The sequence below is a fragment of the Scomber scombrus genome, chromosome 1 (assembly GCF_963691925.1).
Source record: "Scomber scombrus chromosome 1, fScoSco1.1, whole genome shotgun sequence".
NCBI lineage: Eukaryota > Metazoa > Chordata > Actinopteri > Scombriformes > Scombridae > Scomber > Scomber scombrus.
In genome coordinates this window covers 12,958,228-12,983,290 of record NC_084970.1, presented here as the reverse complement: position 1 = coordinate 12,983,290, position 25,063 = coordinate 12,958,228, and the positions used below count along the sequence as shown (strand labels likewise).

Below are 25,063 nucleotides of genomic sequence, written 5' to 3'. Positions count from 1 at the left end.
TACTAAAATGTGACGTCAACAGACTGCCGGCCACTGATTGGTCAGAGAGTCTTCACTGGAAGAGTCATGAGTCGTCCTACACAAGAATCAAACCCGGCATTTTTAAATACCAGCAACCGCGTTACAGCCATTCAGCTCAATTTTCTTGCTTTGTGTGTGACAAAAAGCCACATACAGCAACATCGCCTCATGTCCTCCGTTGTTTATGTGTTTGTGTCACGTATAAAACAAATCACGGCAGTTTTGCGTGCTATGACGACCGCGCCTACGTTGAGGTACTATAGTAACTGAAAAGGTCGTTCCTGGTACCACACCGAGTCTAGTCGAGCCGAGTAGTGCTAGAACTGTATAGTGGAAAAGCGTGTTTTTGTTACTTTATAATTTGTTACATCTATATCTAATGTACATAAGGAATGGGTCCCCTTCCACAGAGCCTGCCATGATGCACCGCCATGTTTGTACAGTAGCCCAGAATGGACAAACCAAACACTGGCTGTAAAGAGAGCCTTTCATGCTTTTTGCAAATTTCACAACCATTGTAGATTTTTCTTAACCTCACCATTAAATATCACTAAATCTTACACACTGGTACTTTAAATTGTTATACTTTATGGTTCCTATTTGTGCTAAAAACACAATAAAAACAATGTGTTTATACTCATTTGTAACAACAAATATAAATTGAACTTCATTTGTAACTTTTGAAATGATGCAGACATTTTTGAATTGAAGTTTCAAACATTTAGCTACTTCAGAAAAATACGTACAGCAGGAAAATGAGCTTTTATCATACGAAGCAGCTGTGTGTTCGACACCATTAAAAGAGAGCAAAGCAGAGCAGGAAAAAACATAATTATTATGTTATTCACAGTGCAGTCATTATCTAAGTAGCTGCAACAGTGTTACAGTGTAAAAAATTAATTCTCAGAAAACAGGCTTTATCAAAATATTGTGCTGCCTTCACTCTCAGTGTAATGAAACAGGAGGAGTGCCTGCCTGTGGCTGTATTAATCAACCACAACATTAATGCGATGATCACATAATTTTTCTTTAAAGGGAAACACTGTACCAGGCAAAATATTGTTGCATGTAGCTGGCAAGAAGACAAGTCTTACAATATTTGCTAACATTTTTTTTACTTTATTGGGTATTTCACAGCGTAGTCCAATTGACCAGAAAAAACATGTAGTTGTTTTTTTTTAAATTTTCATTTCACTCTACCTAGATCACATCACAACTAGACTAATCAGGTGTATTGAGAGCTGATCAGTGCAACATCTAAGTTGTGGATACACATACAGTACACTAAATATTCAGATTCAATGTTAATCAGTTACCATTATCATTCTGTATGTCCCATTAGTCCCAGACTTTTTCTAGCACTGTTTTACCATTCATTTGTTTCTATATTCTCTTTCTTTGAATCACCTAAGAACACCGGAAGGTCATTCTTGATAGACCTGAACAGCTGATACACATATAGATCTTTGTTTACCTGTATATTCATAATTTACCAATAATATCATGCAGCAGCTGAAGAAGTCTGAATTTCCTGATTATTAAGGCTTTACTTTGGTTAAATGAAATTACTAATCATATCTTTGCTGTGGGGGATTTTAGATCACATTCAACAAATATAAATGCAATCATCATTTACAGAACATTGTGGTCCATCTTCTTCTCAATTTGTACTTTGACACTGGTCTATTCAGTATTGAAAATGGCACAAATGAAGCCCTGCTACAACAATGCGTTTTACTCCCATATCTCAACATATTCAGCAAAGAAAGCAGGAAGAGATGCGGCTTATTGTATGAATTTAATTAGATTGGCTGAGTATGTCTTTCCTTTGCATTCTGCATTTCTCATTAGCCTACCACCCAGCTCCTCTCTTGGTCTGCTTCAAGAAAACATGCCAGGACCCACTGGCAAGTCAGTCTGTTTGGCCTTATGTTGGAATTTGAGTGAGATCTAGCAAAGCTGAAAGAAGAGTATCATGGATAATAGCAGATAAGGTTTGAATCCACTCAAATTTAAGCAGCCTGCTGATTCTGCATTTGTTCCTATTACTATTTAGCTCCTCAGCTGCACTCCTGCTATCTGAGATGGAAAAAAGCTAAACTGGTGATTGAATTATACGCCCTGTAATCTGAGAACCGAGGACACAAACTCACTGGATTTCGGCAAGTAGACACACAGCTTATTGACTATAAATAGGCTGAGCCAAAGCTTATTGGTTCAGTGAACACTATAAAATATCTGCAATCTGAATTTGGTGCTTATGCTGGTGGCTGACACTCATAATACTAACACTGAGCAATAGCAGTGCTTGCTTCATTTCAAAAGTATGAATAAAATGTCGATTCATAGCACTCAAAACATCTTAAAATCTCACACTGAGCCATGACAGACAAACAAAACCACATCAGTCAAACACAAATCCAATTTTCACCTCTAAAAATACATTCTTTTAGAAAGATAGCCTGGTGTTTGCTTCCACCTAGTGGTCATCTCTATACAATATCACTCTGCTGTCTGCTGGCATATTTGGTTTAATTACAGTAAATTTGGCAGACTCCAGTGTTACAAAACACAGATGCAGCAGAGACAGAAAACAGATGAATCCTTCTTGTAACCACGAATTGTCTGCAGGATGATATGTTTTATGATATTTATGGTAAATTGGACTTCTTTAGAGAGTTACTCTACTAATAACTTTAAGATATATCCAGGTTGGTAAGGCTGTCAAATTCTTATATAAATACGCATGTGCCACTTGTTTCAGAATATCTGAAGCAGCAAAAATGATCATAAATCCGCTTAAGTAAACAACAGCAGTTTACAAAAACAGATGTTACCTGCTTAGTTGAGTGACGTATTATTTTGGATGATTCATTGGCTGACACTGTTGTTCCTTTCAGTGTGAAGGGTGAGCACTATCCACACCCTGAAACTGGCTGAATTTTTTCTTCTTGTGAACTGTGTAGGTTTGATATGAATTTATATAGACTACTGTCCCATTATACTGTATTTTTCAAGGATTCAAACACTGCAGAACCTGATACCCACTGATAGAAGGCCATGAACAGTGGAATTACTGCTTTATAGTTACAGCCATAATTCATCAAACACTAAAAAATAAGAGAACATACAATGACAATACTGTTTGCCATCATTATTATTTTCCAAGTGATTGCCAATATCTGGATTCTCACAGATTAATTAAAATTCAGATTGTGACATTTGTATTTATTGGCCATCTTTTTCGTTCTGTGGTATCTCTATGAAATTTGTTTTAGTATAACATCACGTATGCAACGGATCATTAACCACGCTGCCTGCCCAGAAAATACATACAGGTTGAACTAGATTTTTTATGGGCAGGGAAGGTTAAACTGGTTTAAAAGCCTAGATGTAAATATAGGCTAAACGTTGCAATTATTCAGCTAAAAAATATATTGTTATAACTTGTTTGGGTTTTATTCAACTTTTTTTTTGAAAAACTGAATTACGGCATGAAATCAAATTACCCAAATATCAGAAATGGCTAGTAGTAGTTTATTTCCAGATCATTCCTCATTCATCAGTGTTATCTCTAATAACTGCACCTGAATGTGATATCATTAAAAGGGACGCTGAGAGATCCAACTTGCATAATTAAACAGTGTTCGTTGATTGCTGCATTCAATGTTAACATTCAGAATAACTCAAGCAAGCATGAACTAAAAAGATACACTTTATTTGAAACCAGCAGGGGACATTTTAGTACAAAAATACACAACGCTTTCGTGTCAATAATTGTTCATCTTTCTCCTGCTGCTTACACCACTGATGCTCCTCCGCATGCAGCATCAATGTGGGACAACTACTAATTTGTTGAGACATAATTTCACCGAGTAAAGTAACAATTCCAACAAGCAACGTCATTTGCCATAGGTAAGAGTGTAGGATCCTAAATTCTCGAGTCTAGACAAAAATAACAGATTCGTTCTCATAAATATCAGGAAGAATGCTGAACGTGGGATGTTCTGGAAACGCTGAGTTGAATTTATCTCGGGGCTTCATTCTTTACTTGGGCGCTGTGCTTGGTTTCGGTCCTTCATCCGCCTTCATCTGCTTCTGTTTCATTATCTCAGCATCCCTTGGGTAAAAAGTGACATTTGAAGAGAAAATACATTTTTGTTAGGACAGACCCAACTATAACACATCTGTGTGAAGCACACCATTTTAAGCACATTTAATAGGTCCCCCCAGTGATGATATCATTTATTATTTCACTGAAAAAGATATCAAGCAAAATGTCATGCTATAACCCAAAGGTACTGAAAAGTGGGTTTTTTAAAGCACAAGTAAAATCAGGTACTACATACTGTATCATAACATGGATTTAAGAACAAAAACAAATCAAAGCATGATTAGAGATTAATTAAATGTTCAACAGAGCCATATATTGGTGAGTTTCAAGCTACGTCGCCTGGCTTTGGTTGTTATACTGTAAAGATCCAGTGGCACCTCAGACATTGCTCTTTCATCTCCTGCAGACTGGTGCTTACCTCTGCTTCCGGGCAGCTGCAGACAGCCCATCATCACCCCTCTTGCCTTTTCCATGGTCAGTCTGCTTTTTGGCATTCTTCGCGCGTGCAAGCTCACGTTGGTTTCCCCCTGTACATCAGGAAAAGAACACCAACTTTAAAATATGGCACAGGAATGAACAACGAGTATGTAGGCTATACCCTTAAAATCAGTTATATTAGTAGTCACTGCCAAAAAAACCCAAAGTAACAAAAAAAATCCAAAAAAACACCAGATGTAATTCAAAAGTGTCTATAATATACAGAAATTACACACGGTGCAATCATTTTAAACGCAAGTAAAAATGGTCATAATAAATTGGTGCAAGTCTTGAAAGCAGTCGACGTGGCAGAGAGGCGCTCTGGAGCTGCTACATGTCTGGACAACACCAATCAGAGCACACAAGCAGCGACGGAGGATCCAAATGTGAAGAGAGAAAAACATTTCCTGTCTGCTTGTACCAGCATTCATACCAAACACCTGCGTGTGTATGTCCCCGTTATCTGTTGCTTTCCAGTAGGCCGAGGCTCGGACTAACAGCTGGACAGGAAAACAAGGCACCAGCCAGTCGACGTTGACAATCATCCAACGTTGGTCGCATCCATCATTAATTTACACAGCATGTCTAAGCCGTCTAAACACACTAAGATGGCAAAACTAGTGCTAAGCGAAATATATGATCCAAAGACGACGAAAATATTTGCAGAAATTCCGCGAAATGTAACGTTACGTCTTTTTCAGCAAATAGACGGAGCCGAGGTCGATGGGGTAGGTGGCCAAGGCTAAAAGACTGGGGGGGGGGAAACAACGAGCACAGACTACATGCGATCTAATAAGGTACATATTGTCTTACAGTAGAAATATATGTCGATACCCACTGGTCATTTTTTAATCGATGCTTCTCTCCTGCAATCCAAATAGGCTCAGCCTACGGGCCGCTGGCTCCCTTTAATCACTCCAGTTGCTTTTTCTGCTTTGGTGGCGTCGCTCAGTGAGCGCGAGACTCTACGAGAACATTCCGTGCCCTCCACACTGCGCATGCGCTATGTAGGAACTCATCAATTAGGCTTTATATACTGTAAATCATTACGATGGCTTTACAATGGATTTATGATATAAATAAGTAGGACGGGAACTATGTAGCTATCCAGAAGTCTTTGCGTTAGCTAAGCGTAGCAATATCACAGCCAGAATAAAACTAATTAATTATTTAAATATGACGATGATGATGATGATGATTGATGATGATATTGATATTACTACTATGGAAAATACTCAGACGGATTTCCATACTGTAGTGGTAATGGCAGTAATAGCAGTTGGGCTTATAAGGCTTTGTATATGACACGAAGAGTTACACACGTCTGTACGCAGTAAAATGCATTTCAAATTTAATTGATTTGCATTAAGGTTGGTTGTACTGCTTAGCCCTCTGTAGATGTCTATAGTGTTGCCTGTCAAAGTGGGGTCCAGGGGGGTCCCCAGCAAAAAGAGGAGTCATTTATTTTCACTATATTTGAATCCATAAGTAGCACAATGACAGAATACATGACTGTTTTGGTCATGGATTTCATGCACTTTCTGTTAAAAAAACATCTAAAAGTAAAAACAATAATCAAATGGGCAACTGTGGTCTAATTTGTGTAAGTTTAGGGGTCCTTGACATGAAAAAAGTTTTATAACCACTGGTATACACTGTACCTTGAACACATCTTAGTAATATTTGTAATGTACTTTAAGTAAGCTCAGAGAAACTCAATGGGAGATGGTGCCAACCACCTGCACTGTACTTTTGATACCTTAACATTATGAAGAGTTTTAATCCTAAGGAGTCTTAATACACTCACTCACTCTGCTGACACCTACTACCGTCAAACACAATTTAGCAGTGACTTTTTAAAATCTTATTACAAAGGACCCAGCAGAGGGCAGTCTATGCTAAAGTAGATGGTGGTGGTGAAGCTAATTTGAGGTAAGCAACCTTGCCATTCCTCACACTGAAGGTTACATATCACTTAAAGTATCCAAATACAGGTATAAAATACATGTTAAATATTCTACTGTTCCTTGCAATGAACTTTGTTCAATTGTTACGTATTATATCAGACAAACCTTTCCACACACTTTTTTTTTGTCAGTTAATGAATTGTTTTAGTTTTATGTACATTTTTACAAATTAGATAAGTAACGATAACATAATAAGACCAGATCATCAGAAAAATGATTACATTAATAACAGTGTGTCCTTTAGGGTCCCTATACAGCTCTTAAAATAAAAAATGGAACTACACTTTCTAGTGTACAATAAAAAGCCCTGTGAAGTTCCTTGCAGTTTTGGTGGGGTGGTTTTATTGACTGTCTGGTTGTTAAATAGGCTAAATGACTGAGTCATGTCTGCCTAAAATTGAACTTGTACCCACACACTGCAGCTATAAATACAGAATAACACAACCTACTTCTGCAAGTGTGCCTGAGTTACACTTGCATGTGCCTTAGTGTGCACTTCAGGTCACGGCACAGTCAACCAAGTGTGAGTGTTTTCTCAGTGAGCACATCTGTTTCATTTTAAAGAGAAAGTGATTGCCTGCAACTAAATTTCATAAAGTAACACACATTTGGTTAGCAATGAGATATTAATCTTTTAGAAAAATCATACAGATTAGGGAAACATTCAAAAAATTGTTGCGTCATATCTAATGGGAGCTGGAAACATAGGTTCACGCTTGGCAAGAGGATGACAGTCTGCATACTGTGTTAGACTCAAATGTATTCATAGAGAGGGACGTGAGTTGGAGGAGGCGCATAGACAGGACTGGGTTTCTTGCTGAAAGAGGAATACTGTATTTTAAGGATGTAATTACTGTTTGAATACAATGAGCCGTCAAACTACTGCTGTGATTGTCCGGCCACGAGTCTATATGGTCAAGAATAAGATCTTCTTTGAATTTAATTATACACTGTATGTTTGTTCTGGTCTGGTCTGCAGTCCTCTCTGCATGTGATTTCTTGATGGCTGTTCTGTGCTGTGCTAAAAATCTATAAGTAATAAAGCTAGATCCCTTTTTATCATTGATGGTAAAATGATGTGTATGTTACAACACACATAGTGAGTAGTCATTGAGAAATGTCCTTGTGACAAGTGGTCATATGTCACCAGCTGGAATACATTAAACACATATTTAGAAATTATTTTTTCTGTATTGATCTTTTCTGTATGGTTGAAGTATGTTTGCACCTGACAGACAGCACTTAGTTTAAATAGCAGTAAAGCATTGCTGCTGAGCACTATCAGACATAGTGTCACTCTGTGGATTTCATGCAGATGTATCCTAATCTGATGCAAATTCACTCAATTTATTAATATTTGAAGGATTATAGTCAAATATATTTATTAGTTAATTTGTTGTTAATTTTGTTTGTTAATGTGGACAATTTATGCACATTTCCATTGTAATATTTTACACATTTTACAACATTTTTAAACCAGCTACTCACCTGTGTGAATTAGAGGAAGCATAATATATTCATTGACCTTTTGAGCTTAACCCCTCCTGTTTGCACTGACATGCCAGAGAATAATAGTTTTTAATTTATTTCTAGAGCAGTGTTAACTTGGGTGGGAAAAAAAACATCACTACAATCTTCTTGGAGGGCATCTTTGCTCTTTCCTTGCTTTCTTTGCTCTCAACTGCTTCATAGGAGGTACAGATCCCCTTTAGAACAGCCCACACCCCTACAGGACAGGTCTATTCAACTGGGTCTGAGGAGCAGCTTTCTATTTGGAGAGGGGCTTAGTGTGGCTCAGGTCCTCTGACTCCAACCTGCCCCAAACCAGTCCAGTCCCCCAAGCCCCCCAAGCCACACCAGCCACCAGAGCCTAGTCCAAGGTGGTTCCATCAGATATGGTTAGAACTAAGGAATGAATAGTACATAACAGAATAAAACATAAAAGATTAATGAGTATGCAAAAAAGTTAATAAAAATAAATGATTTGATGAATGCCAGGCCATTATAATGACGTATTAATATATCATTTATAAACTTTCATGAATTTGATGTGGCATATTTGCCTAATTTATCTATTTCTGTGTATGTAAGAGATAGACATTCAGCCCTTCATAAGCCCATATAAAAACCCATTGTAGTTTGTTCCACATGAAATGTAATTCTCCACCATATTGTAAAACTTTCCTGCCCTGGACACAAAGGAAAAATGTACTTCTAGATGCTGCTTGAGGCTGTTTATGGATTGACCTATGAGAACTGTGTCCTTTTAGATATACTGAGATTTTATCTTAATGATTAAACAGTTGTAACGCAAGAAGAAAAAAATTAAACCTACAGAGGATAAACCAAAATGTGTTTTCAGTGCCACTTGCGTGCTGGAGCGTGAAGACTTTAATAGTGTGTAGAACAGCATGTCAAACACTGCGGTCAGTTTATTGGGCTGGTGGCGACACAGGGCAGCCCAGGATGTCTGCCCCTGACTTGTTTTCCCCACAGCTGCTTTTAGTGACAGCATCCTGCTTTAAGCAAACTGTTTTTGTCTCGCAGTGCAATTATCACCACCTGGTAATTTTGACAATGTTGTCTGCTTGTACTTTACAAAGCCCTTAAATGTTAATGCTGTCCTTGTGTGACTGCTCTTGTGCTGCTCTGCAGCTCGTCATGTCACGTCTCCAGTTTAATCAAAGAGAGATGATGGGGAGGAAAAATTTGGTTTTCCATTAACCTCACACTATATTTAACTGGCAGATTTTTCTAAATGCGTTGTATTAACAGTAAGTGTCCTTACCCTCTCATTACTCCTGGCACATTTCCATGCTGACTACTCAGTGACAGACACCCTTTCATGATCACGTGCAAGTAAGTTGTTCAGTTTGGCCCCACAAAGTGTGTGTGTGTGTGTGTGTGTGTGTGTGTGTGTGTGTGTGTGTGTGTGTGTGTGTGTGTGTGTGTGTGTGTTTGTGTGTGTGTTTGTCTGTGTGTGTGTGTGTGTGTGTGTGTGTGTGTGTGTGTGTGTGTGTGTGTGTGTGTGTGTGTGTGTGTGTGTGTGTGTGTGTGTGTGTGAGTGTGTTTAAACATAGCCTATGATTATAAAGAAATACTGACACAAAGGCAACTGAATTTGCTGTATTAGGTTTGTGAGTGAATGTTTGTACTGCAGTTTTTTTTTTAAATAATTCAGTCCACACAGGTGATAGATGATTCATGAAATCATGCAGTCATGACGTGATGTGAAGACCAGACACTTTCTCCTTCAACATTTGATTGCAACATCTTCATACATACAGGCTGCTCTGTTTGGAGCACTCTTTGCTAACGCTAATCATGAAGTGGTGGAGGCACTGATGTGTAGCAGCACAAAGTTAGTATGACAAGCTGGACGTATGGTGCATTCTTCTGTCTCATTTCACCACTGTCATCCATCACACTGCCAGAGTTCTGCCTGCTGTCGTCAATGATTGATGGGACTTGCTGATCCCATCTTGTGCATTGCCTTAATGTCCCTCGCATTATAGTTGCTGGAGCTAATTTTGACATGAGCCTATGAAATTATTATGTTTGTGCTGTATTGCAGGCTACTGTACATTTGTTCTCTCTCTCTCTCTCTCTCTCTCTCTCTCTCTCTCTCTCTCTCTCTCTCTCTCTCTCTCTCTCTCTCTCTCTCTCTCTCTCTCTCTCTCTTCTGAAAACCCACATTTTATGACAGTTGCAACTTATTTCCCAACAGCATTTAAAAGGAATGGTATAGGCTACTGCATACTCAGTTTACATTATACATACGTTTTCAAATATGTATTGTTGTTTATTATTGCCAAGTTTGGTTTTGAGGTGCATTACTTTTTGCATTAGTTGAGGGACATTAACGAGCCAGTGTGCTACTTTTTTGAAAGTATTATTTACCCCCCAAAAAAACCAAAAAACCCAAAACCTTTAAACCCCAAGCTCTGAATGAATGTTTTTTTACTTGTTCTCACAATGGCTTTCCTGATGCAAAATAATAAAAGTGAACATTCCTCTGACATGTTGATATAAAATGTAATCTAGGTCACTTTTAACCCAAAATATATTAGTTAAACAGACTTTTTTAGATTAGAGGAATGTGGGCTGCGAACAGTAGTTAGTTGGCAGAGCTGATATATTTTGTTTCAACTTCCCGTCATAAAAAAATAGCCATTGTTATCGCTGCACATATTTAATTTCAATAGTACAAATATGTTGTGTAATGCCAAGCCAAAGAGGACTCCAGAACAGAGAGTCAAACATTTCAATTTAGGTTAAAATAATCACAGATGTCCTTCATATAATGGAAATCACTTTTTTTTCTTTATAGTTGTGCATAAACACTTATTTTTACACATAAAGATGCAACAGATGCTTCAGTTGTAGGCATACGGTCAGGTTTTGCTTTTGGCATTCATGTTAAGCTTCTGTCAGTAATCAAGAGATCAGGAGTTGAATTTACAAGATTTACAAACTTATTTCTCAGTCCAGTTTGGAAAGAGTTATATATTCAGCTCTCATGGGTATCACCACACAATAATATTATGCAATGCAGTGATTCATTTCACCTGCCTTTGTCCTCCTCGGAACTAAACATAGAGCTTCAAACAATACATTGTGGAAACGTTAAAATGGGTTAATGTGTTGGGGGAAATAGGGCATGTAGTGAAGGTTTCCTATCAACTTCTCTGCTAAAATGGGTGAAATTCTTCAGTTGATGGAAAGAGTTATGCAAAAATGCTATGAACCCTCTGATGCCTCAGATTGATTGTGTGATCTACTTTCAGGCTCTTTTTTTCTTGCCTTTCTTTCCTCTTTTACTTTTTGGCACACTGGCTAAGACATAACTGAAATGCTCCAGTTGACAATGAAATATTAATTTTAAAAATACAATTTTAGCAATTCAGAATAAAAAAATAGTCCACCTGTTTCTGGCACAGATTAAAAAGGAAGGTGGAGGAAGCAGATTTACTTGATTTGAGGTGATTGAGTCAGATACAAAGACCTTCAATTCATCTTTTGTATTTTCACTCCTGTCTCACCTGCTTTAGAGGCCATTTAGGCAGAACCATTGTTTCACCTCTTTATCTGAGGCCTAGCTGCCTGAGGGAAACTAGTCTAGGTAATCAAAAGTTAGTTGGGGACTAAAGAAGACACGTGAGCATCAAGGTAATTTCTCCTGGAGTGCAGATGTTGCACTGGCTGACCCTGTGCCGTGGAAACACTTAAACACAATCCAGCAGGGGTGGGGATTAGGTTGGGTTGAATTTCACTGACATGACTGTGGATGTAGCTTTCTGAAAGCACAGAGAAAAATTCCTTGACTTAAGGACTTCTTGAAGTCAGGTCAGGTGCACAGGAAAGGAAATATACAAGAAAGACTCCCACAAAAAGCAAAATTTGAAATTGGTGCGGACAAATAAAACTGATTCATTGGCACATGTGAGATAGCACAGTGGAAACAGTGATGTCACAGACCTGATGGCTGTTACTGAGGTTGTGACACCAAGCGAACAGTGTGAGATTAGCAGGAGAAAAAAAAAACAGCAAATTTAATTTGATCAGCTGATTCACGAATCGGCTTCCCTCAGCTACATTGCTGTGTGCAGTGAAACGTGAAACATGTCTCTGATACCGCTTAATTGAATGTTCTGTCACCAGGAACAATAGCTGTCATCCGAGGAGAAAATTATGGCTTCATTTTTCTAAATTTACACCAGAAGTACACACCATCCTCTGCTGTGTTTGTATCCTGGTTAAAGTCACTTGTAACCTGCTTTTAAGAGCACAAAATGAAGGAGTGCACTGCAGCAGAGCTTTAAATGCAACAGGCTGTTGTTAACAAGTCTTCAAAGTTACTTGGGTGTCTTTTGAATCTGTACCACATTTAAAGAAGTTGGAAAAAAAGAACCGAGCCTGCAGATAAATCCATAATACTGTTTTATGGATTTCATTGCCCATGTTTTCAATATGCTGAGCAAATGCGCTTACGTCAAGACCGGTCTCATTACAATAATGAAATGAAATCATGACATTGTCCAGATTATGTGTTTTCGAACGGTTGCCAAGGTAACAGTCATTTCTCAGCTAATGCACATCCAGAATATCAGAGTTGACTAGATAACAGTGGATGGAGTCCTGGATCATACCAAGTGTCTATGACAAGGTTGACTGGTCCAACATTCAAATTGATTTTGGAAGTGGGATAATCACAGCAGAACTAAAAAGAAACACATTTAACCTTTGAAGGGTTATAACTTCCAAAATGTGGATTCTTTTTGCAGGTTTTTGCCAATATATTTGCTGATATTTTCCATGCATGCTGTCTCTGTCTTCATCTCTGTCTTTCTCTTCAACCTCCTGCTGTGAGGTAGATGTGGTTTGCAGTAGGAGAAGACAGGCATCCATCATGACAGACATTTTACAAACACCACAGACAATAGGCAAAGATAAAGTGCTAAAGGTTTCCTTAACTTCTCAATAAAAAACACTAAAATACATTACCCTAGAATAAAAAATGTAAAAGAAATACATAAACATTGCTTCTGTAGCATCTGTGCAATGATGCTACTTCTTGTACATCTGAATGATAGCTGCCGGAGCTCACGGCTGTCTCCTGGCTGACTCATCTCAGTTGTTTCCAGCATCTGCAGACAAGCTGAGTGACAGCTCTACACTCTGCATGTAAAGCACAGAGAATTATTCCATCTCTGTGAAATCTATTGGACGTGCAGTGCCGACTCACCGAAAACACACAGTGTCCATGAAATGTTACTGATTCCCCTGAGCTCCTTGGTGTGTCTCACAACAAATGTTTACGGCACATACACATCCAGCTGGACCACAATATGATTTTGATATACAGTGGTTGAATAAAACTTGTATGGTATATAAATCCATATTTTTAGTCAGTGTTTGTTCTTATGGTGAGACAGATCACCACAGGGTGGTTTGAACAAGTCATAATTTATTACTTTATTGCATTTCTCTGAATCTATTCCTAAATATATGACTAATGTAAAAGAAAATAATTACAAAGCAAATGGAAATGTTATACTGTTCTTCTATATGTACAACATATATAAATGTTCAGCACAAACTTAACATTGTGTTCCCAAAAGAGTGACACTAAAAGTAGCATCCCAGATGTGGGAGTCTCCTCCATGGCAACTTGCCTTTACCGGGCCTCAATTAGCCGAGTGGCAGGACACATGGGAACCCCTTACCCATCTCCAGACAAGACTCCTGGGACCGGAGCAGAAGCGAGCGAGTACAGCAGGTCGGTTCTGTACAGTAAAGCCCATTACTGTTGGTCTGAGGTGTAACAAATATGTACAGTGCCTTTTCCCCAAGAGTCGCCCAGAGACAAATATTTTGAAGGGTGGAATTAGATGCAGCATACTCCTTTAGTCTTGTTGCAGCGCACAAGGCTTCTCAGCTTTAATTTGGATAATAATGATTACTACTCCATCATGTGGGAAACTGTTGTTTTTTCATAATTGTATTTGTTAACACCTGCTTTATTCAAATGAGATATACTGGACTGTACATCTCTCACACACCATGGTGTTTTAGGTTTCTGGATCTTTTTTTTTGTAGCTTCAAGGTACTGACTGTTTCCAGTGATGCATGTAAACAAATGTGCATATTGAGCCATTACAGAGAACAGTTATCATTACCGAACGTGTTGTATCAAGGAAACAAAGATGTACAAAGTGTGTCAATATGAAATTATAATGATTTTAGAATAGTGTGTACTCTATCTTTTGCTGTCGGTCATAATGAAGTTGTGATGCCCATGATGCTCAGTGGTGTTTAGAGGTACATTAAGCAGAAAACCCTTCAGCAGCAGCAGGACCTGAACTTTAACATGCATACTTGTGTTTCATTCATTATTCAAAAACTGGTATAAATCCAGAAAAAGACAAAAATATTCTCTGCATGTTTTCAAAGACAGGGCAGAGCTCTCATTGGTGTACTGTCTTGTTCTTTTTTTACACATTCAATTGACTTTTCTTCATTCTCTCTTACACTCTGTTTATTTTTCCTCCCTGTTTCTCAACCATTTTTGGGAAACTGAGTGCTGTGCAGCTGTGGCAATATGAAGACACCTGCCCTGAATACGATGATGACGTCTGTGGCCTCAGTGAGTCATCTACACCCTTAAGATCTGCCGGGGAAACTAGCTGGCTGAATGAATGTACTCCCCCCTCCCCCCCACCCCTCTCAACATGATCCTGCTGAACAACAGGCACACAATGAGTGGTATTAAACTCAGAGATAAGACACTGTGCAACTCTTTTGTACATCTCTAGTCCTTGACTTTCAAGTGTGATTACCTGGCTGTAATACATAATACAGCTTTTGACAGTGCGATGACTTTAATCAAGCTTCAAAGGCGACTTTGTGGTGGTTAAACACACAAGATGAACGCTGCAATCTTTTTTTTTTTCCTTTTTCTTTAAAGCAATGTGTCAGCGAGAAATAGGGCATTGTTTTACGTATCGACATCCCCTTTATGGCATCAGGAGAGTCCAAATATGAGCTAAGTAATAACTTCATTTATCAATATGGAATCAAAATTATTCAAGACATGAACGCAGCAGTGGATTTCATTACTGTTCAATTCCTACCGCTTCTATATTCCTGCAAATCTTTTACACCAGCATCTGTGGGATTTTGAGTCAAGACCAGATATTCTGTTCTGCTAATCATTCATCTATGATTGTGCTTTAGATGTTGTCTGATTCAAAGCTGAACCAGTTTATTAGTCATTTGAAACAATAAAACTTCCCCCCCTCCTCCTCCTAAAAGGATCGTACAGACCTGGTCGACCCATTATTCTGCTCAGTCAAAACATGGTTTCAAAGACACAGACTCTTCCTGGTCCCTTGACATAAAGGCATCAGTAGTCTGGTGTCTGACTTTTATTGGATCGCTCTGTCACTGTGCCCCTGTGGTTATGGGAAATCTGCTCTTGCTCCCAATTACCCAATCCTGTTCCAGTGGCGGGCGCCATTCGTTGTTGTCTATTGTGTGCAGTGGCAAAAAAGCCAGTTGTGCCAGAATAGGCTTATATTTTAATCAAAAAATTGTCCAATTATGCCAATTATGCTGTAAAAACACAGACATCAACTGTCCCGAGATATTGCTGTAAGCAGAATGTGGTGGGTTTTCACCGCTGGAGCGTTTGTTCGGAAAAAAACGAAACAGCTTGAAGCAAACAAAAACAGGGGATGTGAATGAGAAGCTGAAAGGATAGTTGTAATATGAATCATTGTCATCGTCAAAACCCAACAACAGCAGGGAATAATAACTCTTTTTTTTCTTTCAGAATCTTTAAAGACATTGACTACGTGGAAGCACAATGGCGCAGCAGCACTCTGACATTATGAAGATGTTTTCCAGACTGGGACGACACAGAGCATTTCTTGTTTGACTGCTGTCTCTTTTCATGCGTAGAATGATCAATCACACCTGTAGTCACTGTAAAAGTGGTGGCTGTGAAGGGCATGTGATCTCAATAAAACACCAAACACCTGGGTCTGCTTAGCAACAAGTGTATACATGCATGCATGTGTGTGTGTGTGTGTGTGTGTGTGTGTGTGTGTGTGTGTGTGTGTGTGTGTGTGTGTGTGTGTGCATGGGTGATGACATGGACACACACACACACATGCACACGCACACACACAAACACACACACACACATGCAGAGGGAATGAAAAGTCTGATTGTGTTGCTTTGTGGGAAAGTTTGCGCCCACCTTCACTTTGAAGACAGTGAAAACAAACGTGCAAATCTCAGATGTGAGCGTAATCCACCAACATTGCTGAATAAGCCTGCTTCTTTGGGGCTACTGTAAACTATTACAAGGTCCAGATGTTTTTTTATTATTTTAATTTTTTTTTGGAGGAAGGAGGTAGTTAGTTTCATCTAAGCCACCGCACTTTACAGCAGGTAGATCGTTTTGATTAAATCTTATCTTACATCGCGGTGTGACAGCTTCAGTCGGTTTTCAGCTCAAGTTTTGTAGTTTCGAATATGTCTGAGTCTCTTTTGCACTGGCAGCATTCTTTGTCCTTGGACGCCAGTTGAAGAAAACATTATACTAATTTTGTTAAAATGTTGCTTAATATTCTTTTTTTGTATTGGATCTGTGGGCTCTAACAGATCACAGACAGGAGGACTCCCAGCAACAGCAGGGTTTTAGTGAGAAGTGAAGAGGTCTGTCTACTGCCAGCATGCCTTGCAAGTAACACGCAGCCTTGAAATTCCTCCACTTCTGAAACACAGAAGCCTTAACTGTGTCTTTATGCATCAATGTTAGGACCTCTGAGTTTTTCTTTCTTTCACAGTTTACTCATATAAAAGCGAAAATTGTATCCAATACAGTTGTATGTTGGTATTTGTTCGGTAAAATTTGTGAAAATGTTTGCTGTGCATGGGGTCATGAAGGGATCATTGTTAAGAGTAACCATTATTAACCCATTATAAAAACCACAAAGCACTAGTTTAAGACATAACATTTAGCAACATTAGTTGATAATGGGGACTGTTAGTGAAAGTTCATTCAAGTGTCATATGAAGTCATTAAGGTTTGGACAAATTTGTCTTCTCTTGCTGGGTTAAAATCAACATTACTGGTACTGATGAATAGTAGTATGACCCAAACACAAATTAATATTACTCAAATCATAGAGAGTTTGGAACAAACATCAGATATAAAATTCAATATGAAATGTGTTTTTGAACTGCTGAACTTCAGGTTGCAGACTTTTAAAGCATTTTATTGCAGTTAAGAAAACTAACAGTCAATCCTTTTTTTTCAGAAACACAATTTAGTGATTTTCATATTTTACAAATTGTATTTTGTGTGTAAATCCCCTGTTGACAAAAACTCAACAAGGGATGTACAAAACTGAAATAATAGTAGCAAACTTTAATTACAGAGCTGTTTTTATGTTTTCTACATTCACAAAACTGAATGAAATGCTGTGCCACATGTCTTGAAACATCTGATGTCTTATCCTATTTGATTTGGCAACATTTTGGCAGTTCATATTGACAGACATGGAAATCAGATCAGAGTAAATCCTCAGTGCATATTTATCTGTCTTTTTAAGTATGAGAGAATACAATATGTTCTGTACTGCAGAGAACACTCATTTGCAAACATCAATTAACTGATGTCTATTACAGCTCAGCCAACATCAAGTTATCTCACAGCAAGTTTCTGTTAACGAGGGAGAACCAGCAAATCCATCATCTTTAACGTTTCACAATGTGTCTAAACTGGAGTCTGATTACTTGAAATAAACTTTGGGGTAAGAAAACATTCTCTGGACTTTATAATGTTGCTCTTGCACTGAAGATTACTGTTCATACTTGTCCTAATTCATACCACAACAAAAAAAAATCAATTTTCTGGGGCCTATGAAAGAACACCATGACACCAGGAGAAGTGTCACGCCCACACAAAAGGTATACAGTAAGTGTCTCTAACCTGCTACCTTTCCCAAATTCATAAGTGCTTTCTCACTGCCAGACACACCACCCCTGCCAGCTGAAATAACAGTTTGTGTCTGTGTGTGTGTGTGTGTGTGTGTGTGTGTGTGTGTGTGTGTGTGTGTGTGTGTGTGTGCGCACGTGCAAACTGAATATGCTTGTTCACATCACTTACTCTTTCTAAACTTCAGCTTTTGAGTCACTTGCAGGTGTCTCTGTGAAAATGTTGTCAGATGTTATTGTGCAGTAAAATGTGCAGTGACTGAACAAGGTGTGTTGTTGTGTGTGTGCTACGCATGCATGCTAATGTTTTTTTGTATTTTACTGACTACAGCCAGATCTATTGCATATGTGTTGGCCCAGCTGTCTGTGTGAAGGCAGCATATTTTACAGTATAACTTAACACTGCAAGCAGAAAAAAAGCATTTCCATGTAGATTATTTTAACTATTGTATCATCATTGTGTGTATCTGTATGGTGGAGACTGACAGGAACAGCAACTTTACCATAGTTGGAGATGCTCTCTAAATTTTATAAGAAATGCTGATCAGGTTTGTCAGGTGTCACCTGTCTGGTTGAGCATGCCAAAGCATTCCAACTTTACAACTTCAATAAAATGATAGATTTGCATTCACATTATGCCTTTTTAACTACAGACTTGACAACCTCAAAGACTTAAACTTATTTTATGTCATCGTTGCACCAGTTTGAGCATGTTAGAAACCAAATCCTAAATGGAGTAGACAGATATTACTACATGTGATGTGCGGATGAGACGTGTTAGAAGTGTTGAAGAGTTTGTTAAACTTCCAAAAATAGTGCATAATATTCTGTTCAAGATATATTATGTGCAGGATTTGAGCATTTCTGACTCTATGACTGTATCACAAAAGACAGCAAAGCATGCTGCTATACCTTCTCTCCACATCCTATCCCAAGAATCTGTGATGACGCCAGTCGACACAGATTACACCCATTTTTAGCTACACTATGTGGCTGTACTTTGAGTGCCACCAGCAGGTCCAAATTTTCACTTTTCCACCAAAATATCTTTACATATATTAGATGGATTAGCACAAGACTTTGTATTGATGGTTCCCAGACAATGTATCAGAATAAGTTTGTTTTCTTCCAGCACCACCATGAGATTCACATCACTTTGTAATCATCATGTTAATGAAATTTATACAGATAGCCAAGACAGACTAGATGTAAACCACCTCATTTTATTTCCATCACAATGGAAATGTATGTAGACATCATGTATGGCAGTGTAGACATCATGTTCTCTCTATAAAGTTGTGATGTAATCTATATTATTTAACCTTTGGTGGTGATTTTCTGGACAGATTACTGTTTTTCAACACACACTGCTCTGTACTAAAGAAGGGAGACATGAGGGACGACAGTACACTGAGAACAAACTCTGCTTCTTGCCAGTGGCAGGTGTCCTGGGAGTCATTGACCTCAGGTGTGAAACATACCTCCCAGGGGGTTGGGGTGCATCAGCAATTTCCCATGCAGCAGATGGCAAACCACAGACAATGAGTGGATGAGACAAGCGATCCAGGTAAAGAAGAAGGAGGGGCTCAAATGGGTTAATCTCCAACTGCTGTTGGAGGAGTGACTTGAAACCTATAGAAGAGGGAAAAAATGCATTAGTGGGGCTGGTGTGTGGGGGATGGATGCTTATTTTAAGTATTATTATACTGTGTGTACTTATCACAGGAGCTGAATTTTATATTTTGTTTAAGTACAAGGTTTATTGGATTTTAGGGAATTAATGTATAGGAGTAGATATAGGGTTTTGCTAAGTCTCAGGCATGACGTGAAGATTCAACACCACCTGTTCTCCGTTGACCCACAGTCACCCCTCCCCGCTAGGTACTTTCATTCAGGGAGTAGCTTAGCAATTTAGCCAAATAGGCTTACTTGTCAGACTCATCTGCTTTGCCATCCACCATCAGTGGTTCGCTTTCTCACAGTTATACAAACACTTAAGTTGCCTAGATTGGCTGTTATTCAGCTTGGTCATGTTTGTTGGGCTTTAAGAAACATAATACATCAGATAACAGGTCTACCCAGCTATGGGTTCAGTATCAGTGTTAGCTGATTGTTCACTGCTGGGTCTCAAAAAACAGGACATGGGAAAGTTGGACAGACTGTCAAAAATTGCGATAACTAAGCCCATTAACTCCTCAGGATAAGCATCTTTCCTGCAAAGGATTATTTGCAAACTGACGCACATTGTGATTATTGTATTTATTTTTTCATTTCCTGTCTTTATTTCCCTTTTAGATAGTCAAATAGATGACCTGCTAATTATCAATCAATTAAAATCTATAAATAGTAGATATTTGCAGAAACTATATTTGTAATTGTTTTCATGCTGTAATAAATACACTAATGCTCTTTTTTCAGTTCATTTTATGTAAAAACTGTCAATACATAATCACATAATTTTATTTTTATACTCTGGTGTTAATGAATGAGTATCTAGCAAACAGTAAAGCAGTCTTATCATACTGATGAACAGTAACATATGCATTCTTACTATTGTGCTACAGCTTTAAGATATAAACAAATTATCTTACACTTACATTTGTGGGCTGGCAAAGCTGACTTCTACTTGTCTTGTTTAATTAATGAATCATTGTCTGTTGGAGTATCATCAGACAATAGAATGGTATTTATTTAGATATGTTGACCAGATGTTAGGTTGGGCCGAATTGACTGCCAATAAAGTCGGTTCAAAGCACATCCTGCACAATGTAGTGACACATTTATCATGTATATATTTATGTGCATCTAAAACGAAGTTACTGCATTTATTGCAATTTGCAGGTTTAGCGCTTGGAGCTTAAGACTGCTTGAAGGACTTTCATCAGCTTCTTCTTTATTGAAGCAGCATTGTGCTGAATGAAAGCCAAACATTTCAACTTATGCCGTCATCAGGAGCCAAACAGGAATAATAGGTTGAAAACCACTTTTTATACATTATCAAACATCACACAAGGCACCCTATAGGATAACTGAATAACTATTATTCAGTAAACAAGCCATCAGAAAATCAAATTCCAGCGTAATGTTTTAATAAATTGTATCAAAGCTAAATAGCAGAGAAATGTAGCTTCTAAGGAAACACCTCTCAAATAGGTCTTCATTCAGTCCATGTGGTAATAGTTTGTTTAATTAATGTATCCAGATCGCTTCCCGTTTCAAAAGCAACAGAGCCAGATTGCTGCCTTGTTTATTGCAATTTACATTCTCAGTGTGTCAAAGCGTAGAGTAGACTTGAAATAGTGTGAAAAGAAATTGGATCCTGTCTCCTAATGGTGCTTTTGTGTTCTGAAATCCAAATTTTCCCTTGTTGTTTTGTCTTTTTCCCATATACATCAAGCCACACAGGCTCAGCATGTATATCACCCCACTGGTGGCACAAGTTATGCATTACATTAAAGGGGATGCCTGCACTCTTAAGTGTGGGTTGTTACCACAAAATAAGACAAATGGTCACTTTCCTTCTAGCTCTGATTTGCACAATGACTTTTATCTGCTCATCACCTACTTTATGTGTGCCAGCTAATAGCTAACTTTGGTGGCTGTTTGCTATGTGGGGCAGGTAGTGACAGTAGGTTTAAGTAGGTTTGAGTTGAAAGATGCTAAAATGCTCCATAGAGCTGAGGAGGAGGAGATAATCGTCTGTAGGTTTATCATTATGAGTGAGCTATTTCCTATTACTTTACATATATGTCCTCTTTAGACCCTGTCCATTCTGTGCTGCCGTAGAAACAACATGGCAGGCTCCATGGTAAAGGACCCACACCCTATGTAGATATAAAGGGCTCATTATAAGGTAATGAAATATACCAATTTTTATTTTCAGGTAATTATATACTTATGAATATTATATTCAATTTCTGCTAAGTTTGTTCAGCTAGATGCCACTAAATTCAACATGTTGCACCTTTAACATACTAGAAGGCATACATTTTACAGTAATCTTTCAGATTTCTTGGGATAAACAAAGAGCAAAGAAATATAACAAGAATAAAGAAAAGTACCATAATGAGGATGTAGAAATAATTAAAACTGCAAGCAGTGTCGAAGGGCCCTCGCACCCCCCCGATTTCCCCCCAACTGTAACGCCGTACATGCACGTCGGTGCGTGCGGCAGTCGCAGGGCTGTCAAAACTGGCATGTAGATGTCTTTGCTCCTGTGCCTTTAAGTGAACATTGTGTGATGGGGTTAATGTCTCCACTAGATGGCAGTCTAAGACCAGAAATGAGTCTGGGTGACTTCTCAGCACAAAGGAATGTGGGTGAAGGGCCAAAAAAGCATCAAGATTGAGCCTTTTTGCCTGGATGGCCGACTTCCTGTTGGACTTAGGCTATGGGTCCAAGAGGCTTTTTTGTGCGTCTGGACATGATACATGTGTTTACCGAATTTTGTTTGTCTACGTCAATCTGAGTCGAGGGGCTTGATTTTTTAATGTTTCTAGGGGGCGCTATTAATCCATTTTGCGTCAGCCATTTCCGCGCTCCTTAAAATATCAAAGTTTTCTCCGGATCGGACATGATTGCAAGTTTTGGTGAGTTTTGGGGCATGTTTAGGCTGTCAAAAAGGCGTACAACTATAATAATAATAAAAATCATCCAGATTGAACATTTTAGCCTGGATGGCCGACTTCCTGTTGGACTTAGGGTATGGGTCCAAGAGGCTTTTTCGTGCGTCTGGACATAATACATAGGCCTTGTAAATGTCATTTCTCTATGTTAATGTGGTAGGCGGGGCTTAAACTTTGAAATCTTCCAGGGGGCGCTGTGGAGTCATCTTCTCACTTAAAAATCCCAAACTTTGTCAGTAGTCAATATGTGTGACTGTTGACGTATGTGTACAATTTGGTGAGTGTAGGAGTTTGTGGAAATGTACAAAATGGATAAAGGCATTAGGGGGCGCTAGTGAGCTGTTGTGCCACGCCCAGGGGCAGTTATGGTCTCAAATTAAAGTGCTCATGAGTGTGAACCTATGTGGACAATTTGGTGATTCTGTGAAGACGGGAAAGTCCTCTAAACGCAGTGGGAAAATGGGAAAATTGACGCAGGAAATGCGCAATAACCGACTTCCTGTTAGAGCGAAAATTTTGAAAAAATTAATTTGGGGGTTTACCCATAAGTGCTATGAGTCCTGTAAATTTCACGAAGATCAGACAAAGTTAGTGGTCACATGACCTGCTGTTAGGGGGCGCTATGGAGACCACTTGCCACACCCATCCCCAATGATGTTGAAATTTAAACGGCGTCACCAGGTGTGACATTTTACGCACTGCATGTATTAGCATCCGACAATGTATGGAGGAGTTATAAGGAGTTGTTTGTTTATACAAACAAATGACTGCCACGCCCACCTGGTATAACGTAGGTAAAATCTGTCATCAAGTTTACATCATCAAGGTCTGAGGATGATAAAGGTTCCAATCTGAAGTCTGTGGAGTCAAAACTGCAGGAGGAGTGTGTTACAGTACGAGGCCTGGAAATGGGGAAAATGGCGGAAAAAATGCACCTGTGATCCAAGATGGCCGACTTCCTGTTGGACTTAGGGTATGGGTCCAAGAGGCGTTGTGCGTCTGGTCATGATATATATGAATCCTAAATTTCGTTCATGTACGTGCATGTAGAAGGCGGGGCTTCAACTTTTAATGTTCTAGGGGGCGCTGTAGAGTCATCTTGGCACTTAAAAAGTTGCGGTTATACCAAAAAATAATATTCGTGAGTCTTGATGAGTGTGTCTAATTTGGTGAGTTTTAGAGTTTGTCAGTACATCCTAAGTGGGAAAAGGCATTAGGGGGCGCTACTGAGCTGTTGGGGCAAAATATTGGGCAAATGTGGTATCAGATGAAAGAGCTCATGATTTGAAACCTACGTGGCAGGTTTCATGATTCTGTGAACATCATAAAGTCCTCAAAGCGGTGTTCGAAAAATGAAAATCAGTGCACGCCACGCCGCGTGGTCAACTTCCTGTTTGGTAAAAAAATTCCACAAAATTAATTTCCCAATGATCCGATGTGAACTGTAACATATTTAAATTTCATGGCGATCCGAGAGGATTTGTGGTCACATGACCCGACGTTAGGGGGCGCTAGCGAGTCCCCTTACCACGCTTGCGTCCAATCACATTGAATTAAATAAATTTTCACCAGCTGCGACGTGTGTGCAGAATTTCATGAGTTTTCATGTATGTTCAGGCCACCAAAAATGCGATTCATTACACGGCATAAGAGCGTGCTTAATAATAATAATAAGAATCCTGGCAAAAGCAATAGGTCCCTCACTGACTTGTCAGTGCTCGGGCCCTAATTACATATATTGTATAAATAGAAATAAAGTGGTGTTTGCTGAGCTCCGCCCACACGGTGACGAAGCAGGCACAGTGTTGAGCTGAGGGCTGAGAGAGGAAAGCTGCTTTGATTGCAGGCAGAGAGAAAAGCCAGCGATGGCTTCGCTCAAGCAGGAGCACCACTATGGGCTCTCCTGTGGAAAAAACAACAAAAACAGCCCCAACAGGACGTTGTACCATGTCAAGCTCACGGACACGGCTATCAGAGCGCTGGAGGCTTACCAAAACATCAAGGTACCGAGATGAGCACACAGCAGCACTTGTCAAAGTTGTCGCCTATGGTCCTCTTCTCTCATTTGTTAGTTGCATTTGGTTAAATTGTTGTTCCGTTGTGAGTGTAAAGCGTTTTATCTATTTTTTTTTTATAACGTTTAGCCTGCCTTTAAAATAAATAAACAATTAAATGAGAGTCGCTCAAGCAAGTTATCACAGTTATTGTAAGTGCGTTGCCCCCTGAGTCAGTTTGGCTGCGTCGCTGCATCGCATACCGGGACGTGAAGGCTGTGATTGTCGGGAAAGACGAAGCCGTCAGCCACTGTGCTGGGAAACCTTCCTGTGCTTCAAAGTAAAGAGAAAAACAGA

The 25,063-nt window shown here is 39.0% G+C and overlaps 2 protein-coding genes across 2 annotated transcripts in view; one reads left to right on the top strand and one right to left on the bottom strand.

The window, feature by feature from the left end:
* Positions 1–3,723: 3,723 nt before the first annotated feature.
* Positions 3,724–5,587, bottom strand: serf2b (small EDRK-rich factor 2b). The gene is made up of 3 exons (XM_062442883.1): positions 5,451–5,587; positions 4,554–4,662; positions 3,724–4,141 (listed from the first exon to the last, which is right to left on the bottom strand). The coding sequence occupies exons 1-3, from the start codon at positions 5,455–5,457 to the stop codon at positions 4,069–4,071; spliced, it is 189 nt and encodes a 62-aa protein (XP_062298867.1). The 5' UTR covers positions 5,458–5,587; the 3' UTR covers positions 3,724–4,068.
* An 18,990-nt stretch (positions 5,588–24,577) lies between these two features.
* Positions 24,578–25,063, top strand: part of LOC133980067 (RNA polymerase II elongation factor ELL-like) — a 30,362-nt gene continuing 29,876 nt past the window's right edge. Inside the window, exon 1 of the mRNA XM_062418640.1 lies at positions 24,578–24,715. Within this exon, the coding sequence (XP_062274624.1) occupies positions 24,578–24,715 (138 nt within the window). The remainder of the gene's footprint in view (positions 24,716–25,063) is intronic.